The following is a 26197-nucleotide window of genomic DNA, read 5'->3' on the forward strand; positions in this document are numbered from 1 at the left end:
TGAACCCCCAACGGTGGGCTACCTTGGACCCAAAACTGAGACCTGTAAGTGATTTACTTACCTGCTAAAAATAACAATACTTTACCTCCCCCAGGAACTGTGAAAATTGCACTGTGTCCATTTTTAAAACCGCTTATTGTGTTTTATGTAAAAAGTATATATGCTACTGTGATTATGCAAAGTTCCTAAAGTACTTACCTGCAATACCTTTCAAATGAGATATTACATGTAGAATTTGAACCTGTGGTTCTTAAAATAAACTAAGAAAATATATTTTTCTATAACAAAACCTATTGGCTGGATTTGTCTCTGAGTGTGTGTTCCTCATTTATTGCCTGTGTGTATGTACAACAAATGCTTAACACTACTCCTTTGATAAGCCTACTGCTCGACCACACTACCACAAAATAGAGCATTAGTATTATCTCTTTTTGCCACTATCTTACCTCTAAGGGGAACCCTTGGACTCTGTGCATACTATTCCTTACTTTGAAATAGTGCATACAGAGCCAACTTCCTACATTGGTGGATCAGCGGTGGGGTACAAGACTTTGCATTTGCTGGACTACTCAGCCAATACCTGATCACACGACAAATTCCAAAAATTGTCATTAGAAATTGATTTTTGCAATTTGAAATTTTTCTAAATTCTTAAAAGTCCTGCTAGGGCCTTGTGTTAGTCCCTGTTTAGCATTTCTTTTAGTGTTTAAAAGTTTGGTAAAAGTTTGAATTAGATTCTAGAACTAGTTTTAGATTCTTAAAAAGTATTCCAACTTTTAGAAGCATAATGTCCAGTACAGATGTGAATGTGGTGGAACTCGACACCACACCTTACCTCCATCTTAAGATGAGGGAGCTAAGGTCACTCTGTAAAATAAAGAAAATAGTAATGGGCCCCAGACCTTCCAAACTACAGCTCCAGGACCTGTTGGCAGAGTTTGAAAAGGCCAACCCCTCTGAGGATGGCAACACAGAGGATGAGGATAGTGAATTGGAGGATGATTCCCCCCTACCAGTCCTATCTAGGGAGGACAGGGCCTCTCAAGCCCTGACTCCAAGCATAATAGTCAGAGATGCTGGCTTCCTCACAGGAGGGACCAACCTCTCTGAAATCACTGAGGATAACTCCAGTGAAGAGGACATCCAGTTAGCCAGGATGGCCAAAAGATTGGCTTTGGAAAGACAGATCCTAGCCATAGAAAGGGAAAGACAAGAGATGGGCCTAGGGCCCATCAATGGTGGCAGCAACTTAAATAGGGTCAGAGATTCTCCTGACATGTTGAAAATCCCAAAAGGGATTGTAACTAAATATGAAGATGGTGATGACATCACCAAATGGTTCACAGCTTTTGAGAGTGCTTGTGTAACCAGAAAAGTGAACAAATCTCACTGGGGTGCTCTCCTTTGGGAAATGTTCACAGGAAAGTGTAGGGATAGACTCCTCACACTCTCTGGAAAAGATGCAGAATCTTATGACCTCATGAAGGGTACCCTGATTGAGGGCTTTGGATTCTCCACTGAGGAGTATAGGATTAGATTCAGGGGGGCTCAAAAATCCTCGAGCCAGACCTGGGTTGACTTTGTAGACTACTCAGTAAAAACACTAGATGGTTGGATTCAAGGCAGTGGTGTAAGTAATTATGATGGGCTGTACAATTTATTTGTGAAAGAACACCTGTTAAGTAATTGTTTCAATGATAAACTGCATCAGCATCTGGTAGACCTAGGACCAATTTCTCCCCAAGAATTGGGAAAGAAGGCGGACCATTGGGTCAAGACTAGGGTGTCCAAAACTTCCACAGGGGGTGACCAAAAGAAAGGGGTCACAAAACCTCCCCAGGGGAAGGGTGGTGAGACAGCCAAAAACAAAAATAGTAAAGAGTCTTCTACAGGCCCCCAAAAACCTGCACAGGAGGGTGGGCCCAGAGCCTCTTCACAAAACAATTCTGGGTACAAGGGTAAAAACTTTGATCCCAAAAAGGCCTGGTGTCGTAGCTGTAGTCAGTCTGGACACCAAACTGGAGACAAGGCCTGTCCCAAGAAAAATACCACTTCAAACTCCACTCCAGCTAACACTGGAATGGCCAGTCTCCAAGTGGGATCAACAGTGTGCCCAGAGCAAATCAGGTGTCACACTGAAGCTACATTAGTCTCTGAGGGTGGGGTGGATTTAGCCACACTGGCTGCCTGGCCCCCTAACATGCAAAAATACAGGCAGCAGCTCTTAATTAATGGGACAAGTGTAGAGGGCCTGAGGGATACAGGTGCCAGTGTCACTATGGTGACAAAGAAACTGGTTTCCCCTGGCCAATACCTGGCTGGACAAATTTATCCAGTCACCAACGCTGACAATCAGACTAAGGTACATCCCATGGCAATGGTTACTTTAGAATGGGGAGGGGTCAATGGCCTGAAACAGGTGGTGGTCTCCTCAAATATCCCAGTAGACTGTTTGCTTGGAAATGACCTGGAGTCCTCAGCATGGGCTGAGGTAGAACTGAAAACCCATGCAGCCATGCTGGGTATCCCTGAACTGGTGTGTGTCAAGACAAGGGCACAGTGCAAGGCACAGGGTGAAAAAGTAGAGCTGGAGTCTGGAAGAAAGGCCCAGCCTACCAAGAGAAAAGGAAAGTCAGCTGGGAAACCAGCTGCAACACAACAAGAAAAAGAGAACCTCTCTTCTCGGGAAGAAGTTCTGCCCTCTGAGGGAACTGAGCCTATGGAGCTGGAACCTTATCAGGTGGAGCTCTTAGGCCCAGGGGGACCCTCAAGGGAGGAGTTGTGTAAGGGACAAGAAACCTGTCCCTCTCTTGAAGGCCTTAGGCAGCAAGCTGCTGAAGAGTCCAAAGGCAAGAAAAATGGAACACATAGGGTTTATTGGGAGGATGGACTCCTGTACACTGAGGCAAGAGATCCCAAACCTGGTGCCACTAGGAGTGTGGTAGTGCCTCAGGCGTTCAGAGAGTTTATTCTGACCTTAGCCCATGATATTCCCCTTGCTGGGCATTTGGGACAAACCAAGACGTGGGAGAGGTTAGTCAACCACTTCTACTGGCCCAACATGTCCCAGAAGGTTAAGGAGTTTTGCATCTCCTGTCCCACCTGTCAAGCCAGTGGTAAGACAGGTGGACATCCAAAGGCCCCCCTCATTCCACTTCCAGTGGTGGGGGTCCCCTTTGAAAGAGTGGGTGTGGACATAGTGGGTCCACTTTAACCTCCCACAGCCTCAGGAAATATGTACATCCTAGTAGTAGTGGATCATGCTACATGGTATCCTGAAGCTATTGCCCTTAGGTAGACTACTGCCCCTGCAGTAGCCAAGGCCCTCATTGGTATCTTTACCAGAGTGGGCTTCCCTAAGGAGGTGGTGTCTGACAGAGGTACCAACTTCATGTCAGCATACCTGAAACACATGTGGAATGAGTGTGGAGTGACTTATAAGTTCACTACACCATATCATCCACAAACTAATGGCCTTGTTGAGAGATTCAACAAGACATTAAAGGGCATGATCATCGGGCTCCCAGAAAAACTCAAAAGGAGATGGGATGTCCTCCTGCCATGTCTGCTTTTCGCTTACAGAGAGGTGCCTCAGAAGGGAGTAGGGTTCTCACCCTTTGAACTTCTGTTTGGCCACCCTGTAAGGGGACCACTTGCTCTTGTTAAAGGCGGCTGGGAGAGACCTCTTCATGAGCCTAAACAAGACATAGTGGACTATGTACTTGGCCTTCGCTCAAGAATGGCAGAGTACATGGAAAAGGCAAGTAAAAACCTTGAGGCCAGCCAACAGCTCCAGAAGTTTTGGTATGACCAAAAGGCTGCAATGGTTGAATTTCAACCAGGGCAGAAAGTCTGGGTTTTGGAGCCTGTGGCTCCCAGGGCACTTCAGGAGAGATGGAGTGGCCCTTACCCATTCCTGGAAAAGAAGAGTCAGGTCACCTACCTGGTGGACCTAGGCACAAGCAGGAGCCCCAAGAGGGTGATCCATGTAAACCGCCTAAAACTCTTCCATGATAGGGCTCATGTGAATCTGTTGATGGTAACAGATGAGGACCAGGAAGCTGAGAGTGAGCCTCTCCCTGATCTCCTCTCATCAGACCCTAAAGATGGCTCAGTGGATGTAGTGATCTATTCAGACATCCTCTCTGGCCAACAGCAAGCTGACTGTAGGAAGGTCCTACAACAGTTTGCTGAGCTCTTTTCCCTAACCCCTGGTCAGACACACCTGTGTACCCATGATGTGGACACAGGGGACAGCATGCCTGTCAAAAACAAAATCTTCAGACAGTCTGATCAAGTTAAGGAAAGCATCAAGGTGGAAGTCCACAAGATGCTGGAATTGGGAGTAATTGAGTACTCTGACAGCCCCTGGGCTAGCCCAGTGGTCTTAGTCCCCCAACCTCACACCAAAGATGGAAAGAGAGGGATGAGGTTTTGTGTGGACTACAGAGGTCTTAATTCTGTCACCAAGACAGATGCCCATCCCATTCCTAGGGCTGACGAGCTGATTGACAAATTAGGTGCTGCCAAATTCTTAAGTACCTTTGACTTTACAGCAGGGTACTGGCAAATCAAAATGGCACCTGGAGCAAAAGAGAAAACAGCATTCTCCACACCTGATGGGCATTATCAGTTTACTGTTATGCCCTTTGGTTTAAAGAATGCCCCTGCCACCTTCCAAAGGTTGGTGAATCAAGTCCTTGCTGGGTTGGAGTCCTTTAGTGCAGCTTATCTTGATGATATTGCTGTCTTTAGCTCCAACTGGCAGGATCACCTGATCCACCTGAAGAAGGTTTTGAAGGCTCTGCAATCAGCAGGCCACTCTATCAAGGCATCCAAATGCCAGATAGGGCAGGGAACTGTGGTTTACTTGGGGCACCTTGTAGGTGGAGGCCAAGTTCAGCCACTCCAGCCTAAGATCCAGACTATTCTGGACTGGGCAGCTCCAAAAACCCAGACTCAAGTCAGGGCATTCCTTGGCTTGACTGGGTACTATAGGAGGTTTGTGAAGGGATATGGATCAATAGTGACAGCCCTCACAGAACTCACCTCCAAGAAAATGCCCAAGAAAGTAAACTGGACTGTAGAATGCCAACAGGCCTTTGACACCCTGAAGCAAGCTATGTGCACAGCACCAGTTCTAAAAGCTCCAGATTACTCCAAGCAATTCATTGTGCAAACAAATGCCTCTGAACATGGGATAGGGGCAGTTTTGTCCCAAACAAATGATGATGGCCTTGACCAGCCTGTTGCTTTCATTAGCAGGAGGTTACTCCCCAGGGAGCAGCGTTGGAGTGCCATTGAGAGGGAGGCCTTTGCTGTGGTTTGGTCCCTGAAGAAGCTGAGACCATACCTCTTTGGTACTCACTTCCTAGTTCAAACTGACCACAGACCTCTCAGATGGCTGATGCAAATGAAAGGTGAAAATCCAAAACTGTTGAGGTGGTCCATCTCCCTACAGGGAATGGACTTTATAGTGGAACACAGACCTGGGACTGCCCATGCCAATGCAGATGGCCTTTCCAGGTTCTTCCACTTAGAAAATGAAGACTCTCTTGGGAAAGGTTAGTCTCATCCTCTTTCGTTTGGGGGGGGGGGTTGTGTAAGGAAATGCCTCCTTGGCATGGTTACCCCCTGACTTTTTGCCTTTGCTGATGCTATGTTTTGAATTGAAAATGTGCTGAGGCCTGCTAACCAGGCCCCAGCACCAGTGTTCTTTCCCTAACCTGTACTTTTGTATCCACAATTGGCACACCCTGGCATCCAGATAAGTCCCTTGTAAATGGTACCCCTGGTACCAAGGGCCCTGATGCCAAGGAAGGTCTCTAAGGGCTGCAGCATGTCGTATGCCACCCTGGAGACCCCTCACTCAGCACAGACACACTGCTTGCCAGCTTGTGTGTGCTAGTGAGAACAAAATGAGTAAGTCGACATGGCACTCCCCTCAGGGTGCCATGCCAGCCTCTCACTGCCTATGCAGTATAGGTAAGACACCCCTCTAGCAGGCCTTACAGCCCTAAGGCAGGGTGCACTATACCATAGGTGAGGGTACCAGTGCATGAGCATGGTACCCCTACAGTGTCTAAACAAAACCTTAAGACGTAAGTGCAGGGTAGCCATAAGAGTATATGGTCTGGGAGTCTGTCAAACACGAACTCCACAGCACCATAATGGCTACACTGAAAACTGGGAAGTTTGGTATCAAACTTCTCAGCATAATAAATGCACACTGATGCCAGTGTACATTTTATTGTAAAATACACCCCAGAGGGCACCTTAGAGGTGCCCCCTGAAACTTAACCGACTATCTGTGTAGGCTGACTAGTTTTAGCAGCCTGCCACAAACCGAGACATGTTGCTGGCCCCATGGGGAGAGTGCCTTTGTCACTCTGAGGCCAGTAACAAAGCCTGCACTGGGTGGAGATGCTAACACCTCCCCCAGGCAGGAATTGTCACACCTGGCGGTGAGCCTCAAAGGCTCACCTCCTTTGTGCCAACCCAGCAGGACACTCCAGCTAGTGGAGTTGCCCGCCCCCTCCGGCCAGGCCCCACTTTTGGCGGCAAGGCCGGAGAAAATAATGAGAAAAACAAGGAGGAGTCACTGGCCAGTCAGGACAGCCCCTAAGGTGTCCTGAGCTGAAGTGACTCTAACTTTTAGAAATCCTCCATCTTGCAGATGGAGGATTCCCCCAATAGGGTTAGGATTGTGACCCCCTCCCCTTGGGTGGAGGCACAAAGAGGGTGTACCCACCCTCAGGGCTAGTAGCCATTGGCTACTAACCCCCCAGACCTAAACACGCCCTTAAATTTAGTATTTAAGGGCTACCCTGAACCCTAGAAAATTAGATTCCTGCAACTACAAGAAGAAGGACTGCCTAGCTGAAAACCCCTGCAGCGGAAGACCAGAAGACGACAACTGCCTTGGCTCCAGAAACTCACCGGCCTGTCTCCTGCCTTCCAAAGATCCTGCTCCAGCGACGCCTTCCAAAGGGACCAGCGACCTCGACATCCTCTGAGGACTGTCCCTGCTTCGAAAAGACAAGAAACTCCCGAGGACAGCGGACCTGCTCCAAGAAAGGCTGCAACTTTGTTTCCAGCAGCCTTGAAAGAACCCTGCAAGCTCCCCGCAAGAAGCGTGAGACTTGCAACACTGCACCCGGCGACCCCGACTCGGCTGGTGGAGATCCGACACCTCAGGAGGGACCCCAGGACTACTCTGATACTGTGAGTACCAAAACCTGTCCCCCCTGAGCCCCCACAGCGCCGCCTGCAGAGGGAATCCCGAGGCTTCCCCTGACCGCGACTCTTTGAACCTAAAGTCCCGACGCCTGGGGGAGACCCTGCACCCGCAGCCCCCAGGACCTGAAGGACCGGACTTTCACTGGAGAAGTGACCCCCAGGAGTCCCTCTCCCTTGCCCAAGTGGAGGTTTCCCCGAGGAACCCCCCCCCTTGCCTGCCTGCAGCGCTGAAGAGATCCCGAGATCTCTCATAGACTAACATTGCGAACCCGACGCCTGTTTCTACACTGCACCCGGCCGCCCCCGCGCCGCTGAGGGTGAAATTTCTGTGTGGACTTGTGTCCCCCCCGGTGCCCTACAAAACCCCTCTGGTCTGCCCTCCGAAGACGCGGGTACTTACCTGCAAGCAGACCGGAACCGGGGCACCCCCTTCTCTCCATTCTAGCCTATGCGTTTTGGGCACCGCTTTGAACTCTGCACCTGACCGGCCCTGAGCTGCTGGTGTGGTGACTTTGGGGTTGCTCTGAACCCCCAACGGTGGGCTACCTTGGACCAAGAACTGAACCCTGTAAGTGTCTTACTTACCTGGTAAAACTAACAAAAACTTACCTCCCCCAGGAACTGTGAAAATTGCACTAAGTGTCCACTTTTAAAACAGCTATTTGTCAATAACTTGTAAAGTATACATGCAATTTTTATGATTTAAAGTTCCTAAAGTACTTACCTGCAATACCTTTCAAATGAGCTATTACATGTAAAATTTGAACCTGTGGTTCTTAAAATAAACTAAGAAAATATATTTTTCTATAACAAAACCTATTGGCTGGATTTGTCTCTGAGTGTGTGTACCTCATTTATTGTCTATGTGTATGTACAACAAATGCTTAACACTACTCCTTGGATAAGCCTACTGCTCGACCACACTACCACAAAATAGAGCATTAGTATTATCTATTTTTACCACTATTTTACCTCTAAGGGGAACCCTTGGACTCTGTGCATGCTGTTCCTTACTTTGAAATAGCACATACAGAGCCAACTTCCTACATGAGGGCACCAGTGCATGAGCACTGTGCCCCTACAGTGTCTAAGCAATACCTTAGACATTGTAAGTGCAGGGTAGCCATAAGAGTATATGGTCTGTGAGTCTGTTTTACACGAACTCCACAGCACCATAATGGCTACACTGAAAACTGGGAAGTTTGGTATCAAACTTCTCAGCACAATAAATGCACACTGATGCCAGTGTACATTTTACTGTGAAATACACCCCAGAGGGCACCTTAGAGGTGTCCCCTGAAACCTTAACCGACTATCTGTGTAGGCTGACTGGTTCCAGCAGCCTGCCACAACCGAGACATGTTGCTGGCCCCATGGGGAGAGTGCCTTTGTCCCTCTGAGGCCAGTAACAAAGCCTGCACTGGGTGGAGATGCTAACACCTCCCCCAGGCAGGAGCTGTCCCACCTGGCGGTGAGCCTCAAAGGCTCACCCCTTTGTGCCAGCACCGCAGGACACTCCAGCTAGTGGAGTTGCCCGCCCCCTCCGGCCACGGCCCCCACTTTTGGCGGCAAGGCCGGAGAAAATAATGAGAATAACAAGGAGGAGTCACTGGCCAGTCAGGACGGCCCCTAAGGTGTCCTGAGCTGAAGTGACTCTAACTTTTAGAAATCTTGCAGATGGAGGATTCCCCAATAGGATTAGGGATGTGACCCCCTCCCCTTGGGAGGAGGCACAAAGAGGGTGTACCCACCCTCAGGGCTAGTAGCCATTGGCTACTAACCCCCCAGACCTAAACACACCCTTAAATTTAGTATTTAAGGGCTTCCCTGAACCTAAAACTTTAGATTCCTGAAACTACAAGAAGAAGAGGACTGCTGAGCTGAAGAACCCCTGCAGAGGAAGAACAGAAGACACCAACTGCTTTGGCCCCAGACTTACCGGCCTGTCTCCTGCCTTCCAAAGAAACCTGCTCCAGCGACGCTTCCCAAGGGACCAGCGACCTCTGAATCCTCAGAGGACTGCCCTGCTTAAAGAAAGACCAGAAACTCCAGAGGACAGCGGCACTGCTCCAAAAGAACTGCAACTTTGTTTCAAAGGAGCAGATTTAAAGACCCCTGCAACTCCCCGCAAGAAGCGTGAGACTTGCAACACTGCACCCGGCGACCCCGATTCGACTGGTGGAGAACCAACACCTCAGGGAGGACCCTCCGGCGACTCCGAGTCCGTGAGTAACCAAAGTTGTCCCCCCTGAGCCCCCACAGCGACGCCTGCAGAGGGAATCCCGAGGCTCCCCCTGACCGCGACTGCCTGAACCCAAAGTCCCGACGGCTGGAAAAGACCCTGCACCCGCAGCCCCCAGCACCTGAAGGAACAGAACTTCTGTGCAGGAGTGACCCCCAGGAGGCCCTCTCCCTTGCCCAGGTGGTGGCTACCCCGAGGAGCCCCCCCCCTTGCCTGCCTGCACCGCTGAAGAGACCCCTTTGTCTCTCATTGAAAACCATTGAAAACCCGGCGCGTGTTTGCACACTGCACCCGGCCGCCCCCGCGCTGCTGAGGGTGTACTTTTTGTGCTGACTTGTGTCCCCCCCGGTGCCCTACAAAACCCCCCTGGTCTGCCCTCCGAAGAAGCGGGTACTTACCTGCTGGCAGACTGGAACCGGGGCACCCCCTTCTCTCCATTGAAGCCTATGTGTTTTGGGCACCTCTTTGACCTCTGCACCTGCCCGGCTCTGAGCTGATGGTGTGCTAAGTTTGGGGTTGCTCTGAACCCCCAACGGTGGGCTACCTTGGACCCAAAACTGAGACCTGTAAGTGATTTACTTACCTGCTAAAAATAACAATACTTTACCTCCCCCAGGAACTGTGAAAATTGCACTGTGTCCACTTTTAAAACAGCTTATTGTGTTTTATGTAAAAAGTATATATGCTACTGTGATTATTCAAAGTTCCTAAAGTATTAACCTGCAATACCTTTCAAATGAGATATTACATGTAGAATTTGAACCTGTGGTTCTTAAAATAAACTAAGAAAAGATATTTTTCTATAACAAAACCTATTGGCTGGATTTGTCTCTGAGTGTGTGTTCCTCATTTATTGCCTGTGTGTATGTACAACAAATGCTTAACACTACTCCTTTGATAAGCCTACTGCTCGACCACACTACCACAAAATAGAGCATTAGTATTATCTCTTTTTGCCACTATCTTACCTCTAAGGGGAACCCTTGGACTCTGTGCATACTATTCCTTACTTTGAAATAGTGCATACAGAGCCAACTTCCTACAATTGGGAACTAAGTCAAGAGCACGCTCGTCAAGAAAGAAGGGAGCCACCTTAGTTTTCTTGGCAAACGTCCCTCTGAGCGACATGCATGGCATCCACATGGTTCAGTCCATTCTCATACAAAACGAATCTGCAGCGACACCCAGGTGAACAGGGAAGCACAAGTGGAACAGAGTGCTGAAGCATTTATTTGCCAGCTTAACCTCATTTTCTACTCAACCACCACAGTGAGAAAACTGCTACGAAATTCATGCACTGCATGTGAATCCAGAAGAGATTCACTCTGCAGAATAAAATGGATTCACATGGGACCCACCTGCCTTCATAGGAACTGAAATGAGGAAAAGCTAATAGGAGCAAAGGGAAATACAAGTCAAGAGGAAGCCTATGGAACACTAAGCTGGTCATACAGTTGCCAGAAAAAAAGAATAAGATGATGTTGAGCACACAGAGGGGCTTCCGGGGCAAATGTCTGGCATCAGGAGAAATTGGACTAGGCTGCAAAAGAGTTGACTCTTAACAACAACAACAACAAAAAGAGAGCAAGAGATACAAGACTACGAGATGAGGACAGTTCCACAACCATGCATTACATGGCCGAATAACTCCTAGCCTGTAAATCCAGAAAAATCTTTAAGCTGCAAAACTAATACTGGTAAGTAACAATTTCGATATGAGACCTTACCTCACACTCTGCTGTTGAATGGGTTTCTCAAATTTGGTAAAATCACAGGGATCAACAACAAGATTTTTCAAGAAACCTTGGGATTTTATTTGGTGCTGCAGGCCAGTTCCTTACACTTAATTGTTCCAGCTCAAGACTACAGTGCAGTTCACAGTCTACCACTTTTATTGGCAGATCACTTTCTTGGCACCGTCCCATATGGAAGGTTGCGGTCAAGGTTGTGATGTTAGCAAACAATTGCTGTTAAATAAAAAAAAACACCCGGCACATTTCCATTAAAGATAGGTGGGTCGCAAAAGTTTGTAGTTCTAAACTTTCTTTTTGGTTCCAAAAAGTTTGGGAAGCCCTAGTACTTTAACCCTTCTTTTTTTTTTCTACAATTCCCACCAGATACTCCTGCAGTGTTTTACCCACTGAATCATCACCGGTGTCTCCACTAGGAGTATCTCGTACTTAAAAAAGCAGTGAAAGAGGGTCCTCTCTCAGCAAGGAAGCTGTGTGTGCTTTAGTGAATTCATGATAGGCAAGAAATGAGGCAAGGGAAAGAAGAGGTCAGTTTTAGGACTAGGATGCATCAGTTCTCTTTCCTGAGAAAAATTTGAAATGGTGACTATACAGGGAGTGCAGAATTATTAGGCAAATGAGTATTTTGACCACATCATCCTCTTCATGCATGTTGTCTTACTCCAAGCTGTATAGGCTCGAAAGCCTACTACCAATTAAGCATATTAGGTGATGTGCATCTCTGTAATGAGAAGGGGTGTGGTCTAATGACATCAACACCCTATATCAGGTGTGCATAATTATTAGGCAACTTCCTTTCCTTTGGCAAAATGGGTCAAAAGAAGGACTTGACAGGCTCAGAAAAGTCAAAAATAGAGAGATATCTTGCAGAGGGATGCAGCACTCTTAAAATTGCAAAGCTTCTGAAGCGTGATCATCGAACAATCAAACGTTTCATTCAAAATAGTCAACAGGGTCGCAAGAAGCGTGTGGAAAAACCAAGGCGCAAAATAACTGCCCATGAACTGAGAAAAGTCAAGCGTGCAGCTGCCACGATGCCACTTGCCACCAGTTTGGCCATATTTCAGAGCTGCAACATCACTGGAGTGCCCAAAAGCACAAGGTGTGCAATACTCAGAGACATGGCCAAGGTAAGAAAGGCTGAAAGACGACCACCACTGAACAAGACACACAAGCTGAAACGTCAAGACTGGACCAAGAAATATCTCAAGACTGATTTTTCTAAGGTTTTATGGACTGATGAAATGAGAGTGAGTCTTGATGGGCCAGATGGATGGGCCCGTGGCTGGATTGGTAAAGGGCAGAGAGCTCCAGTCCGACTCAGACGCCAGCAAGGTGGAGGTGGAGTACTGGTTTGGGCTGGTATCATCAAAGATGAGCTTGTGGGGCCTTTTCGGGTTGAGGATGGAGTCAAGCTCAACTCCCAGTCCTACTGCCAGTTCCTGGAAGACACCTTCTTCAAGCAGTGGTACAGGAAGAAGTCTGCATCCTTCAAGAAAAACATGATTTTCATGCAGGACAATGCTCCATCACACGCGTCCAAGTACTCCACAGCGTGGCTGGCAAGAAAGGGTATAAAAGAAGGAAATCTAATGACATGGCCTCCTTGTTCACCTGATCTGAACCCCATTGAGAACCTGTGGTCCATCATCAAATGTGAGATTTACAAGGAGGGAAAACAGTACACCTCTCTGAACAGTGTCTGGGAGGCTGTGGTTGCTGCTGCACGCAATGTTGATGGTGAACAGATCAAAACACTGACAGAATCCATGGATGGCAGGCTTTTGTTTTGAGTGTCCTTGCAAAGAAAAGTGGCTATATTGGTCACTGATTTGTTTTTGTTTTGTTTTTGAATGTCAGAAATGTATATTTGTGAAGGTTGAGATGTTATATTGGTTTCACTGGTAATAATAAATAATTGAAATGGGTATATATTTGTTTTTTGTTAAGTTGCCTAATAATTATGCACAGTAATAGTCACCTGCACACACAGATATCCCCCTAACACAGCTAAAACTAAAAACAAACTAAAAACTACTTCCAAAAATATTCAGCTTTGATATTTATGAGTTTTTTGGGTTCATTGAGAACATGGTGGTTGTTCAATAATAAAATTAATCCTCAAAAATACAACTTGCCTAATAATTCTGCACTCCCTGTACAGTCCATTATGCCCTTTCTGCAACTGGGAGACTAATCTTGAAAGTGCCGCTCAGGTTTCTTTGTTCACTGGTGGAGGGGATTCTCACCTTCAGAACAAGGTGATTCCCTATTGCTTGACATGTTCCTCAAGGGTTTTTATGAAGTGTATTGTCAGCCCATTGCTAGAAAGAGGTGTTCACATCTGGGCGTACCTCAGCATCTAGTCTGTCAGTGCTCTGGAGGACAAAAGCTATCCAAGCTTTGAAACACCCCCCACCCCACCCCCCCTGTAACTTTTACCCAGCCCCCCCCTCCCACACAACTGAGCTACACTGGACATAGAAAAGATGATGCCCTTACCATTAGTAGAGAGGTGCCTTTTTTTTCATGAGATGCTTTTGGGAAACCCAATAGAGCTATACCTGCAGATTAGCAAGCGTGCCTCTGTGGGCTGATATCCTTGGGCATTTTTTGGTTTATCAGGCTTGGCTGCACATGTGACCATTGTGGGGGAGTGTATGTGATCTTACTTAACTAGGGTATCTATAGAGCAAAACAAAACCTTAAAAAAAAAAAAAGTCATTTGTAGAATAAGCTGCTTTACTAATCTTTACCCTTGCACTTTACATACTAACGTAACCTTTATTCCCAGTCACTCTGTCCGATGTCCAGTTTGTTTTCCCACACACAAGACCACATACCACAGTTTTGGAATGTATCTACAACAATTACAACCTAATATACTAGACATGGAGTTTGTTATAATTTGTAATAAACCTTCAAGACTGCAACAGCAAACTGGCCACTAGCAAAAGCTTAAGTGATGATTCAGCATGTATCAGTTTTTTTTTTTTTCAGTACTACTGGCAAATGTTGATTGGAAAAAAAATTAAAACTTCAAGAAAGCTTTGTTTGGCTGTATTTTACCTTTGGCTCTTTAGAAGACCTGATCATGCATAAGTGGGTGGTTTGTCCTTCGAGCTATACTTGAGTAAATACTGTTTTAAGCTGAAGGGAGCCCTTACGTTAATGTATAGCGTAATAATGAACACGACAACCAGCGTGGTTCAAGAGAATTTATCAAGTAAGGAGTGACTATCTTGAATGTATTCGACTAAATGATTGTTAAATTTGTAGCAAAAAATAAGCAATATTATACCAAACATATGAAGCAAAATCTTTAATGGGCCTCATGGGTTTAAAAGGAACCATTAACTAAGATTATTTTGAATCTGTGCATTGCATCAATGCTGAAAAAGCTCATCTAGTATTAAATGGGTAATAAACTACCCAACCCCTTTGTAATTCATGTGTATTTTATGAGTTTCGAAGTGCTAAGGGATATTGGTTTGCCTTTTTATTTAATGACCTATCTACATTTTTGATTTTCAGAGCGTGGTGTTGTGTGGGAAGAAACCATTATATTGCTTCCCGACAATGTGCACTATGTGTTTCTTTCTGCTACTATCCCAAACGCCCGCCAGTTTGCTGAGTGGATTTGTCATCTTCATAAACAGGTACAAATGATTGACTGTAGTTTTGCCATATGTTCCAAGGTGCATGTTGGAGGATATGTGCAATTATGTTGTGTATGGAGCTGGAAAAAGTTGCTTTTCATGCATCTGTCATTAAATAAGTATGTGTTGTATCTGAGGTTAACTTAGTCCTTACAATAGAAACTACGAATTCGAAAATATTACCAAAGATATATAAAGAAGGAAATGTGGGGATGTAAGTGGTATTCAAGTGAGACTTAGTGCAGTAGACATTGGCCACATGTTACAGTTGGTGTCTTAACACTGACATGAAGCTGAAGTCCAGGCCCGCTACGTGTGGACTAAAGCAAAATGTCAAGGTTGACGTACACCTGGGTGGAAGGACAAAAAATGTGTCACTACCTTGATTAGGCCAGTTGGGTCCAATGTTGAGCGACTGACCTTGCTGACGGCAGTAGACAAAGAAATAAACTTAAACAAGGTTAGTTGTAGAAAGCTCATTTTTAAGGAGTGATTTAACTTGGACAAATGTCCTTGACTGTCCATGAAGCGCATTACACAGCAGGAGCCAAGGCAGTTTTAAGGAGGCGAATTGGAGGCTGCACAAAGTAACCTTTTAACTGTAATTTATTAGAACTATTCCAAATGAAATACCTACAGCAATTTGTAACATGTTAGATGAGAGAAATATTATGGGGGACAGGAAGTGCTGCTAAATGGAAGTTTTTAAACAAGAATGTTTAGTTTGTGTTGGAACCTGTGTTTGGCCCGATATCTAGCCCTCTTGATATCTCTGTAGGAAAATGAAGGAGCGATGGATAAGGAAGTTGAAAAGATTTTTGGTGGGAAAGTATAAGATCTTATTCTGAGAGCGAAGGTGTGTTGTAGTCAACCCACTAGTACAGTGTTGCAGTGTTTTCCAATAATACAGTTAATTGTGTAACTTTGTGTAAACCTGTGGTAGTGTTTATTCTGAGCATTAGTAAACTTCTTACAGTAGTCTGTTTGTGATTTTCTAACCCCACATGAACTATTCACAGAAAATAATGCCTAGTCTCAAATTTTAAAAAAATAGAAAAGTAGACTTTCCTTTATTTCATAGCAAAATGACCTAAAATCTTCCTGGTACTGTATTGCAAAGCATAGGAGCATCTTACTATGGCATTTTATAATATATTGATCTCTATGGGCAGCTCTTAAAGACATTTGTATAGCAAAATAGCAAGTAGGCATGCATAATAGATTAACTCAGCTGAGAAGCATATTTTTCATGCAATGTTTGGTGCTTTGGGCAATGGATGAACATTATACATGGAGAACACCAGTCGTGGTATTCAGAAGCTGGGTTCTCTACATGCCTTTGTAATAAGCATAATTGTGTCTTCCATTACGCGTCTTAGAAGCATAAATATAGTTGCAACTGGTCTATGCCAGGTAGCTGGTTGGGGCCAGTATGTTCTACTTTGAAAGAAAAATTGAAATGCTTTTAAGCACATTGAAGCAGTTGATAAAGTGAATATCACACTCCTCACAAATAATACTAAACTGATCATTCCACTTCTATCTTCATACATACAGTGTTAGCACCCAACTCCACTGATGCCTATAGTAACAGCCTTTGGTATAGTACCCCATGAAGGAAATAATTGGCCAGTCGGTTATTGCACCAGTTAAGATGAAATAAGTTTCTGATGGCATAAAGCCATCTTGTGCCTATTGGCCAGTGTGTTCTCTCCTTATTTTTTTACCCCCCCCCCCCTTTTTCCCCGATGACATGTTACTATTTGCTATTTTCTGTTTGTCTGAGTCAATTTATCATGTCTGCAACTATTATGTTGATGTGTTGTCTTGTCACTTCAAACCTCCAATAAAAACATTTTTCAAAAAATAATTCTAAAAGTCGTGGTAACTATATGTGCGCATAAAAACAAGTAAAGGAAAACAAAGTAGCACATTGAAGGTTATCATCTGGGGCAGATAGTATTTTTCTGGCTTGTCCTGTATTACTCCTCCATGTATTCAACAAAAGGCTGAAAATGGAAAGAATTACGCAAGAGTAAAAGCTTACTATCTGTCTGGTTCGGTGAGCATTCACTGATGATTTTTATTTTTATTATTATTATTTTTTTATTTATTTATTTTCTTTTTCAAAGGGACAGATATGTTTTATGAATTCTTGTTTATTTGTAAATACTCTTAAGGACTGAACTTTCTAGGGTGTTTAATTCTGTCATTCTAAAGCTCCATTATTATATGCATCAGCTAAGTAGTTTTAGCCGGTTCTACTACTGCCCCTTGCCTTTCAGCCCAGCAATAAACCCACCTCCTATGTGAACTTGGTTCGGGATACTAGCTGATTCCCAGCTGCAAGCCAATGGACTAGTTGACTGGGCACTTCATGGTGTGTTTGAGCTTTTACTGGAGTTCTATATTATTATATAAATGGATGTGGTTAGGATGTGTAGGAAGTGACTTTGTGTCCTTTAAAACAGGTTGGAGCAGTCCCCTCAATTTTTGTGGCAAATTTAAGAACAAGCGTTGGCCACGCCTGTAGGGTTGGCTTGCCTTTTCACTTATAAGCTAGACCTTTTGGCTTTGCCAAAGCTGCAGAGCACACTAAATAAAGCATATGAATTTCTTTGCAGTGGATGCCCGAGGATCATTCCCTTAATTGAAAACCATTAGAGGAATGTTCTTTGGCATCGCTAGCAGTTAGGTTATTTAGTTATAAAGGGAACCAGTGTGTCTTGTAATGAAGAAAAATCACTGAAAGATTTGCTTTTTGTAAACCATGCATTGGTGAGAAAAAGAATACATGACAAAGTTGGATGTTCTTTTTAGATGTAAAAGAGTCTCTCAAGCATTTCAGTGACAACACTTTTAAGCATTGGAAGGATACACATAGACAGCCAATAGTATGATGATGGGACTAAAATACTCCCCAGGTTGATCCAAGATATGACCCACAATCTGTTGACCTAGTGGTTTGAAGGTGGCTCCACCAAACCTGCTCTGTGTTTTAAACACAATAGACTGTCTTCTTGTTAATGCTTGCCTGAGTTTCTGAATTCCATGTGCAGAGAAGTGCCTCGTTATAACCGACAACTTGAGAGCTCTGCCTGAAGGGAAAATGGTGGAAGGAATGTACGTGGAATTCGTGAAATATTGGTGTGATTCAGTTATAATAAAACCGGGTTGGAAGATAAAAAAAAAATAGTTATGTAAATTATTTTTATAATAATCGCAAATTGCATAGAACAAGCAAGTCTTAAACTTTCTGGATGGAATTGGGTGAGGATCCTTAATTAAAGTGTTAAAACGTGGAGTGCCATGTTTCTTTCTGCAGCACAATTTCCCAAAGCCACAGATTTTGCATTCTTTTCTCATTTAAAAACGATTGAAATATTAACTCTTTGACAACTTAATCATTCCAGCATCACAAGGACTCTGGTGTCAATGCACCTGCTTAAATCAATAATGGCCCCGGCACTTTCCCTAGTTGGGGACTTGAGTGGGTCTAGGGGTTGGTCAGTTTACATTTTGGGTTCAGGAGGATGACTCACATAGGGGATTGACCCCCGCTTTTCATGCATTCACAGGTCAGCAGTTCATATTTCACCTATTGCCCTGGCATTTTGCTTATCCGGGTGGGACGTCTAGGAGTATGTGCCTTTTTTGTAATGTGCTCTTCCTGCTTAGTGGAGCCTGTCTGCCAACCTTGATTTTCCTACATGATCATATGATTGCCTATGTGCAGTTTTAGTCTATGGGCAGTCGAATTATTTATTTATCTGTTCCTTCTTTTTGGGATCAATCTTCATTATTCTAGGACGACTTGGGATTTCTTCCAGGGTTGCTATGATGGGGCAGCCGCTTTCGCATGGAGTATGGCAGACGGTGCAGTTGCTAGGGTTTGTGAGCTCGAGTGAGCGTGTCCTGTTTCACATTCAGGGATATCTTGCAACCGAGAACAGTCTCACTCTGGCTTCAGGCAGTTCTGCCTTTCTTGATCCATCACTGTTTTGTGATCTTGACAGCATGAATGTGGTGGGGCATGTCTGTGAAGTGGTTTTGTAGGGTAAACAGGCTTGTGATAAGCTTCTTTTCCTTCCACTAGTATGAGCTTCCTCCTCACTACTATTGTTCTTCAAGAAGCTTTTCAAGGAGACCCGTCGGCCCTAGTAGTGGCTAGACTCACACCTGCTTAGGGCTCCGGTACACTCCTGGTGATAGTGCACTCTACAAATCTGTATAATGTCACTTAGTGTTGGTTAGTGTGCAGTGGTTGTGGTTTACCACTAAGGTTTTTTTTCTTGTTCCTGTTCAGTTGGGCTGGCATTGCCACTCACCTGGGGTTCTTAACTCTGTGAATAGTTGGGCCTGATCTTAGGATGGTTTTGTTATTTGCCCACTGGTGGCTATCCCTGGTGCTGCCCATTGACTCTTGAATGTGATGATTGGGTGGTGCTAGAATTTTTTTACATTAGTGAATGCTGGCATCTTTAGACTGTTTACTAGATTCTCCTAGTTTCTTTTGTAAAATTAGTTTGTGCATTTTCAGGGTTTCCTTCTGACTGCATTATCATCCTACTCCTCTTAGGCTGGTTTACTTGGTTTGGCAGTATGCATTAGATGTTGTTCTATCTATTGCACTGCCATGCATGTTCGTCCCTGGTGAGTATAGGCCTCTGCTTTTGGGATTCCTATTTGTGGCTGCATTGGTTGCCTGTCTGTCTTTTTTTTTTCTTTTTTTGCTTTGGTGTGCCTCAACTTGTAGTGACCTGAATAAAGACGTGGACAGTGAGATAATTTTGAAATTACTTCATGGTAAATACATAACTCTGAACCCATGCGTCCTCACTCCAGTCAGTATTCCCTCTTTTCCTGTGTAGTTCACTTATTCAGTTGTCAGATGCTTGTTGGCACTACTGAATCTCTAATTCTTCTGTTGTTTTTATATACAGGAGAATGTGGAGGAATATTTTTTTGAGAAAGGGGTTGCATTGGAATCAGTTGGGGAATGGGGAAGAATGTGCTTGGAATAATGGATTTACAGCTAAGTAATTTAAACCGTAAGATACTTCAGCATACTCACTAGTACAAATATTTCCCAGCATCTGAAAATAATTCACATGTCTGGAAGTAAAAGGTTTGGTGACTATTTGGCACTAAAACAAAAGGATGTGGAGGAAAGTGGATGAAAGACTGTTGAAGGTTTTTTTGTTTTCCTAATGTTTTTTTGCATATGGTGACATCCAGGAAAAGCATGTGATGATTGTGTTATTCTGGGTCTAACAGAAATATCAAATCGACTACACAATCGACTGATAACATTAATTTCTGGTGGAGTGGACTAATTGAAAAACGCCATTATTCATTGATTCTATGCAATAGGAAATATTAGATCCAAAACTGTCTACGCCTGAGAGTCACTTTTCTATATAATCATGCATAATTGAGCCTTGATATAAAGGGTTACCTTGAAACACGTGTTGGAGGTTTTGGATACGAAGTTGTTTCAGTACTGCATTATTCAAACGCTATTTATGTAGAAAGAACTGCTTTTTGAAAGAATATAGAGCATGGCATTTTCATGTCATTTTAACTTGGTTTGAATTTATTACCGAAGGGGGCCTCCTATAGGATAAGAATAGGCTGGTTGGATAGTGTGAGCAAGACATCTATATGCTCCTTTTCTTAACCCAATCCTCCAGAACAAGGAAATGCATCCTGGATTTCCTAACAAATTCCTTGCTTGGCAAATGTCACAAAACACATTGCAGTCACAGGACTCACCCTGTCGGATCTGATGGAAAGATGGCCTGGCCTGCCTCACTCCTCCAAATACATAACAGACCCAAATAGTTGCCCCAGCTGCAGCAGGGTCTCTTCCACTTAAGCAATTAACCACTTAAAATTCTTAAACAGAAAGTTTCTCCTAACTGCACACACTGACCCTCTGCACTGTATGGAGAATTCTCACTGAGAGGCGATAGTGGAGTAAACACTGATGTTATCCCATAGCGCATATTGATTTGAGCAGCAGCACTGTGATCCCTAATTCCAGGCAACAGATGTATGTTTAAATTGTAAACACAGCAAGTTCCATATAAAAATAAATGTTTTAAAAACTCACCTGAGATGAACCGAATCTGTTGCCATGCTCCAGTCCACTGTTTTTTTTTTTGTTGTATTTTTTTTTTTTTTTTAACTGCTTATGTAAGGAATGATGCTGCCTTTGGTCAGTTGGTCGTGCTGCTGCTGGCTTACCCTATTACGGTTTAACACAGTGGCCAGATTACATAAGGAAACAAAACCCCTTACAGAGTGAATAGGCAGTGCAATACAAGTGCTCTTTATGCAGAAGCACAAGTTAACTCCCCAATACAATGCTGTATTCAAGGTAATAAACACAGTCGTATGGAGGCAAAGTGCCTGTTCCAATGGTAAGCTTCTCGAGGCTTCTTTTCAGTCGATCACATAATATCTGGTGACAGCCATACTGTTAGTCCAGACTTAAAAGTTACCCACATTACATAAGTGGCAGCACACTAACATTCCGGCCTCTGCAACAAGAGATTTGTTGCAGTCCTATATTTCTGGTGCAGGCATCTTGGCTGCCATGACAACTAAGCAAGAAACCTAATCTGCTATCAACATGAAACGAGCCCTTGAGTTAATGGACCTAGGAGGAAAGTCTGTTTGAGTAATACGTCACCTTATAGACTTCTTTTAGGAGAACTGAAAATGCAGCAATAGGCAATACTCAATGTGTAACTCAGCACTGAGTGAAAACGTGGGCTAGCCAAATCAAACAATTCATGATAGCCGGATTCTGTTTCTGGTTTAGAAGTAGAAGAGACAATTTGTCTTGGAGTGCATCTAAAGGCAATTGTCAAACTTCTCACCATTATCAGGAGATAAAAAATTGTAAAAGGGGCAGATTAGAAATACTTCCTGACTAAGATTCAAGGGTATTATCCTGTTTTCCATTAAGGAGCCATAAGAAGTGAAGCAAATTGGTTTTATCATTATTATTGCTAGAAGACTACAGAATTTGTCAAGAGTTCGACAAAAGAGGATGTTAGCCTGGAGGACATTTCTAGATGTTTCTGGACCTAGGCTGCAGCTCTGGCCATACAAGGATTCAGCCCCACTGGCAATCACTACAGGTTACTGCAGTCAGTGCTGTATGTACAAAGATGGAGTATTAATTGTCATTGCAAGAGGTCTCCATACCCAGGCACCATAGTGGGTGATTGGGTAAACAGCCCTGTCAATTGTCACACATCTGATATTAGTCTAACATATTTCCTTAAATTAACAACAGCTGTGCTTCTGTTGTAGATTATCACACTACTAAGAGAAAAACTAGCCGACTTGATGTTCTGTCCACGTTATAGCATGTTGCTTGCTACAGACAATCCGAAAGTGTTACATTATTTCTGAACCTGTGTGAGTTCCTTCCTACCAATAATTGGAGACATTTCGGACCACACCTGGTCTGCTCTTCTCTAATGCTTTCACTTTCATAATGCCATTTATATCAGCCACTTGACTTGAAGAGTTCTTCTGCCCCACCTTCCCTACCCAACCAAATGCTGAGCCATTTTCTTTTTGTTTTTGGGGCACTTCGTGAATAAGCCTTTGTAACTCTTTTCTCAAAAGTTATTCAGGCTAAATGTGTCTGTTTTGTTCTCATATCTTGGGTATTCTAAAGATGCCCAGGGTTTGAGGATTCCCCTTGATGGAACTAAGAAAATGACCAAAATATAATGAAGCATTTGTTTGTGTTGGGAAAAATAGGGAAAAGTGCTGTCAAAGAAGGCATATTTTTACCCCCGAAAATTAAATCACCCAAAAGATTGCTGTGATAAGGTCGCCATCTTCCCACCTTTGAAAAAACAAGCTGAATAGTGAAAGAAAACCATTTTGTTTACTAAAGGTTTTGCAACTTTTTACCTAGTAGTCCATTTTTCCTATTTTTAGTAGTTTCATTTGGCAGTGGAAGCAGGAATGAAAACCATGGGTGAACCCTGAAAAGCTATACCTTTCTGAAAACTAATCAAAATTTCAAATTCAGCAGGGTGTCATTTGTGCGATTGTTCACCAGGAGTGTAAGATCCCAAAACTTCTGCAACTCTTGGACATTGGTTAGAGCCCCCCAAATCACTCTTGTATGGAGCTGTATTCTGTTCCTGTTCAAAAAATGCTTCTTGACATAGATATGTTTTTTAAAATCATCTTACAAAGAAATTCCTTATGTACAAATAGATTGAAAAAATCTACTGCAGTGAAACATCCAGGAACTCTGATAAAAGGCAGTGGAGCAGGTTGGAACTCACCCAGAGCAAATTTCACAGTATATTGAACTCTGTAGACACACTACGTTAACTATACCTCGCGCCTTCGACACACACTGCTTATAATCTTTCATAATAAATCACTTATACCATCTAAAATCATAGCATTTTCTACAACACTTATAACATTGCAGATCACACAATTTGTGAGCACATTGCATGGTAGAGTGGCGAGATATAATTAATATAGTGTGGCTACCATCTTCAATACACTATATGGAGGTGCGTAAGCTATAATAGTTTGAAAGTGTTGCATAAATTATTTTAAGGTGCAAGTATAACTTTAGAATCTGTAATGTTTGTGGTTTGTATAGTTTCTATAGAAAGAATACGTATTTTCCTAACTAAGTGGGTCACTATTGTCTAACTGCATTTGCACTGTTTTCTATCACTTTCTATGCCTATTTCTGATACCTAGTGTATATAATTAGTGTGCTACTTAACTCCTATTAGAGGGCTTCCTCTTTAGTTCTTTTTGGTATGTTATGTTACTTTCATGTGAGTAAGTGCTGTGTGACTGCAGTGGTATTGTATATTCTTTACATGTCTCCTAGATAAGCCTTGGCTGCTCATCCACAGTTACCTCTAGAGAGCCTGGCTTCTAGACACTGCCTACACTACACTAATAGGGGATACTTGGACCTGTTATAAGGTGTAAGTACTTAAGGTACCCACCACCCACACCAGACCAGCTTCCTACACTCCAGCTCCCCTCTACTGCTTCCACTTTCTTAGTATGTGGTTTGGACCCCCTACCCCCCCCTTTAATTACTTAATATTGCCTTCACTGTTTTCCATTGTATTCTATGCCAATTCCTGACTGGGACTGTACATATAATAGTGTGTTTTACTTATCTCCAGTTGGGGTATTGCCTATATTGTGTTTTAGTATTTGTGTCACTAAAATTAAGTACCTTTACTTTTTAAACACCTTGTGGTTCTTTCATGTGTGTGTAAGTACTGTGTGACTACAGTGGTATTACATATTGCATGTCTCCTAGTTAAGTCTTGGCTGCTCATCCACAGCTACCTCTAGAGAGCCTGGCTTCCTAGACACTGACTACTTCTCACTAATAGGGTATACCTGGACCTGGAATAAGGTGATAATGCCATAGGTACTCACCACACACTAGGCCAGCTTCCTACACCGCTGATTTCTTACTGTAAGGAAATGCCTCCTTGGCATGGTTACCCCCTGACTTTTTGCCTTTGCTGATGCTATGTTTTGAATTGAAAGTGTACTGAGGCCTGCTAACCAGGCCCCAGCACCAGTGTTCTTTCCCTAACCTGTAGTGATCTATGGTGAAAAAGGGTGCATGCATACTTTCACTCCGGCTCCAATGGCAGGCCTGCAGAACACTGCATGGGCTCCCCATGGGTGGCATAATACATGCTGCAGCCCATGGGGATCCCCTAGTACCCCAATGCCCTGGTTATCTGAGTACCATATACTAGGTGTAAGGAAATGCCTCCTTTGCATGGTTACCCCCTGACTTTTTGCCTTTGCTGATGCTCAGTTATGACTTGAAAGTGTGATGGGACCCTGCTAACCAGGCCCCAGAACCAGTGTTCTTTCCCTAAACTGTACCTTTGTCTTCACAATTGGCACAATCCTGGCACTCAGGTAAGTCCATTGTAACTGGTACCCCTGGTACCAAGGGCCCTGATGCCAGGGAAGATCTCTAAGGGCTGCAGCATGTCTTATGCCACCCTGGGGACCCATCACTCAGCACATGCACACTGCCTCACAGCTTGTGTTTGCGGGTGAGGAGAAATTACTCCCCTCAGAGTGCCATGCCATCCCCACACTGCCTGTGGCATAGGTAAGTCACCCCTCTAGCAGGCCTTACAGCCCTAAGGCAGGGTGCACTATACCATAGGTGAGGGCACCAGTGCATGAGCACTGTGCCCCTACAGTGTCTAAGCAATACCTTAGACATTGTAAGTGCAGGGTAGCCATAAGAGTATATGGTCTGGGAGTCTGTTTTACACGAACTCCACAGCACCATAATGGCTACACTGAAAACTGGGAAGTTTGGTATCAAACTTCTCAGCACAATAAATGCACACTGATGCCAGTGTACATTTTATTGTGAAATCCACCCCAGAGGGCACCTTAGAGGTGCCCCCTGAAACCTTAACCGACTATCTGTGTAGGCTGACTGGTTCCAGCAGCCTGCCACAACCGAGACATGTTGCTGGCCCCATGGGGAGAGTGCCTTTGTCACTCTGAGGCCAGTAACAAAGCCTGCACTGGGTGGAGATGCTAACACCTCCCCCAGGCAGGAGCTGTCACACCTGGCGGTGAGCCTCAAAGGCTCACCCCTTTGTTCCAGCACCGCAGGACACTCCAGCTAGTGGAGTTGCCCGCCCCCTCCGGCCCCGGCCCCCACTTTTGGCGGCAAGGCCGGAGAAAATAATGAGAATAACAAGGAGGAGTCACTGGCCAGTCAGGACAGCCCCTAAGGTGTCCTGAGCTGAAGTGACTCTAACTTTTAGAAATCCTCCATCTTGCAGATGGAGGATTCCCCAATAGGATTAGGGATGTGACCCCCTCCCCTTGGGAGGAGGCACAAGGAGGGTGTACCCACCCTCAGGGCTAGTAGCCATTGGCTACTAACCCCCCAGACCTAAACACGCCCTTAAATTAAGTATTTAAGGGCTTCCCTGAACCTAAAACTTTAGATTCCTGAAACTACAAGAAGAAGAAGACTGCTGAGCTGAAAAACCCCTGCAGAGGAAGACCAGAAGACACCAACTGCTTTGGCCCCAGACTTACCGGCCTGTCTCCTGCCTTCCAAAGAAACCTGCTCCAGCGACGCTTTCCAAGGGACCAGCGACCTCTGAGGACTGCCCTGCTTCAAGAGAGACCAGAAACTCCCGAGGACAGCGGCACTGCTCCAAAAGAACTGCAACTTTGTTTCAAGGAGCAGATTTAAAGACCCCTGCAATCCCCTTAAGAAG

At 44.4% G+C, this 26197-nt stretch overlaps 1 protein-coding gene across 2 annotated transcripts in view; it reads left to right on the forward strand.

The window, feature by feature from the left end:
• MTREX (Mtr4 exosome RNA helicase) overlaps positions 1–26197 on the forward strand; it is a 629876-nt gene that overhangs the window by 82054 nt on the left and 521625 nt on the right. For both annotated transcript variants that reach the window (XM_069222101.1, XM_069222093.1), the window contains exon 8: positions 14767–14891. In XM_069222101.1, the coding sequence (XP_069078202.1) occupies positions 14767–14891 (125 nt within the window). The remainder of the gene's footprint in view (positions 1–14766; positions 14892–26197) is intronic.

This window comes from Pleurodeles waltl, chromosome 1_1 (assembly GCF_031143425.1).
Source record: "Pleurodeles waltl isolate 20211129_DDA chromosome 1_1, aPleWal1.hap1.20221129, whole genome shotgun sequence".
NCBI classification, from domain to species: domain Eukaryota; kingdom Metazoa; phylum Chordata; class Amphibia; order Caudata; family Salamandridae; genus Pleurodeles; species Pleurodeles waltl.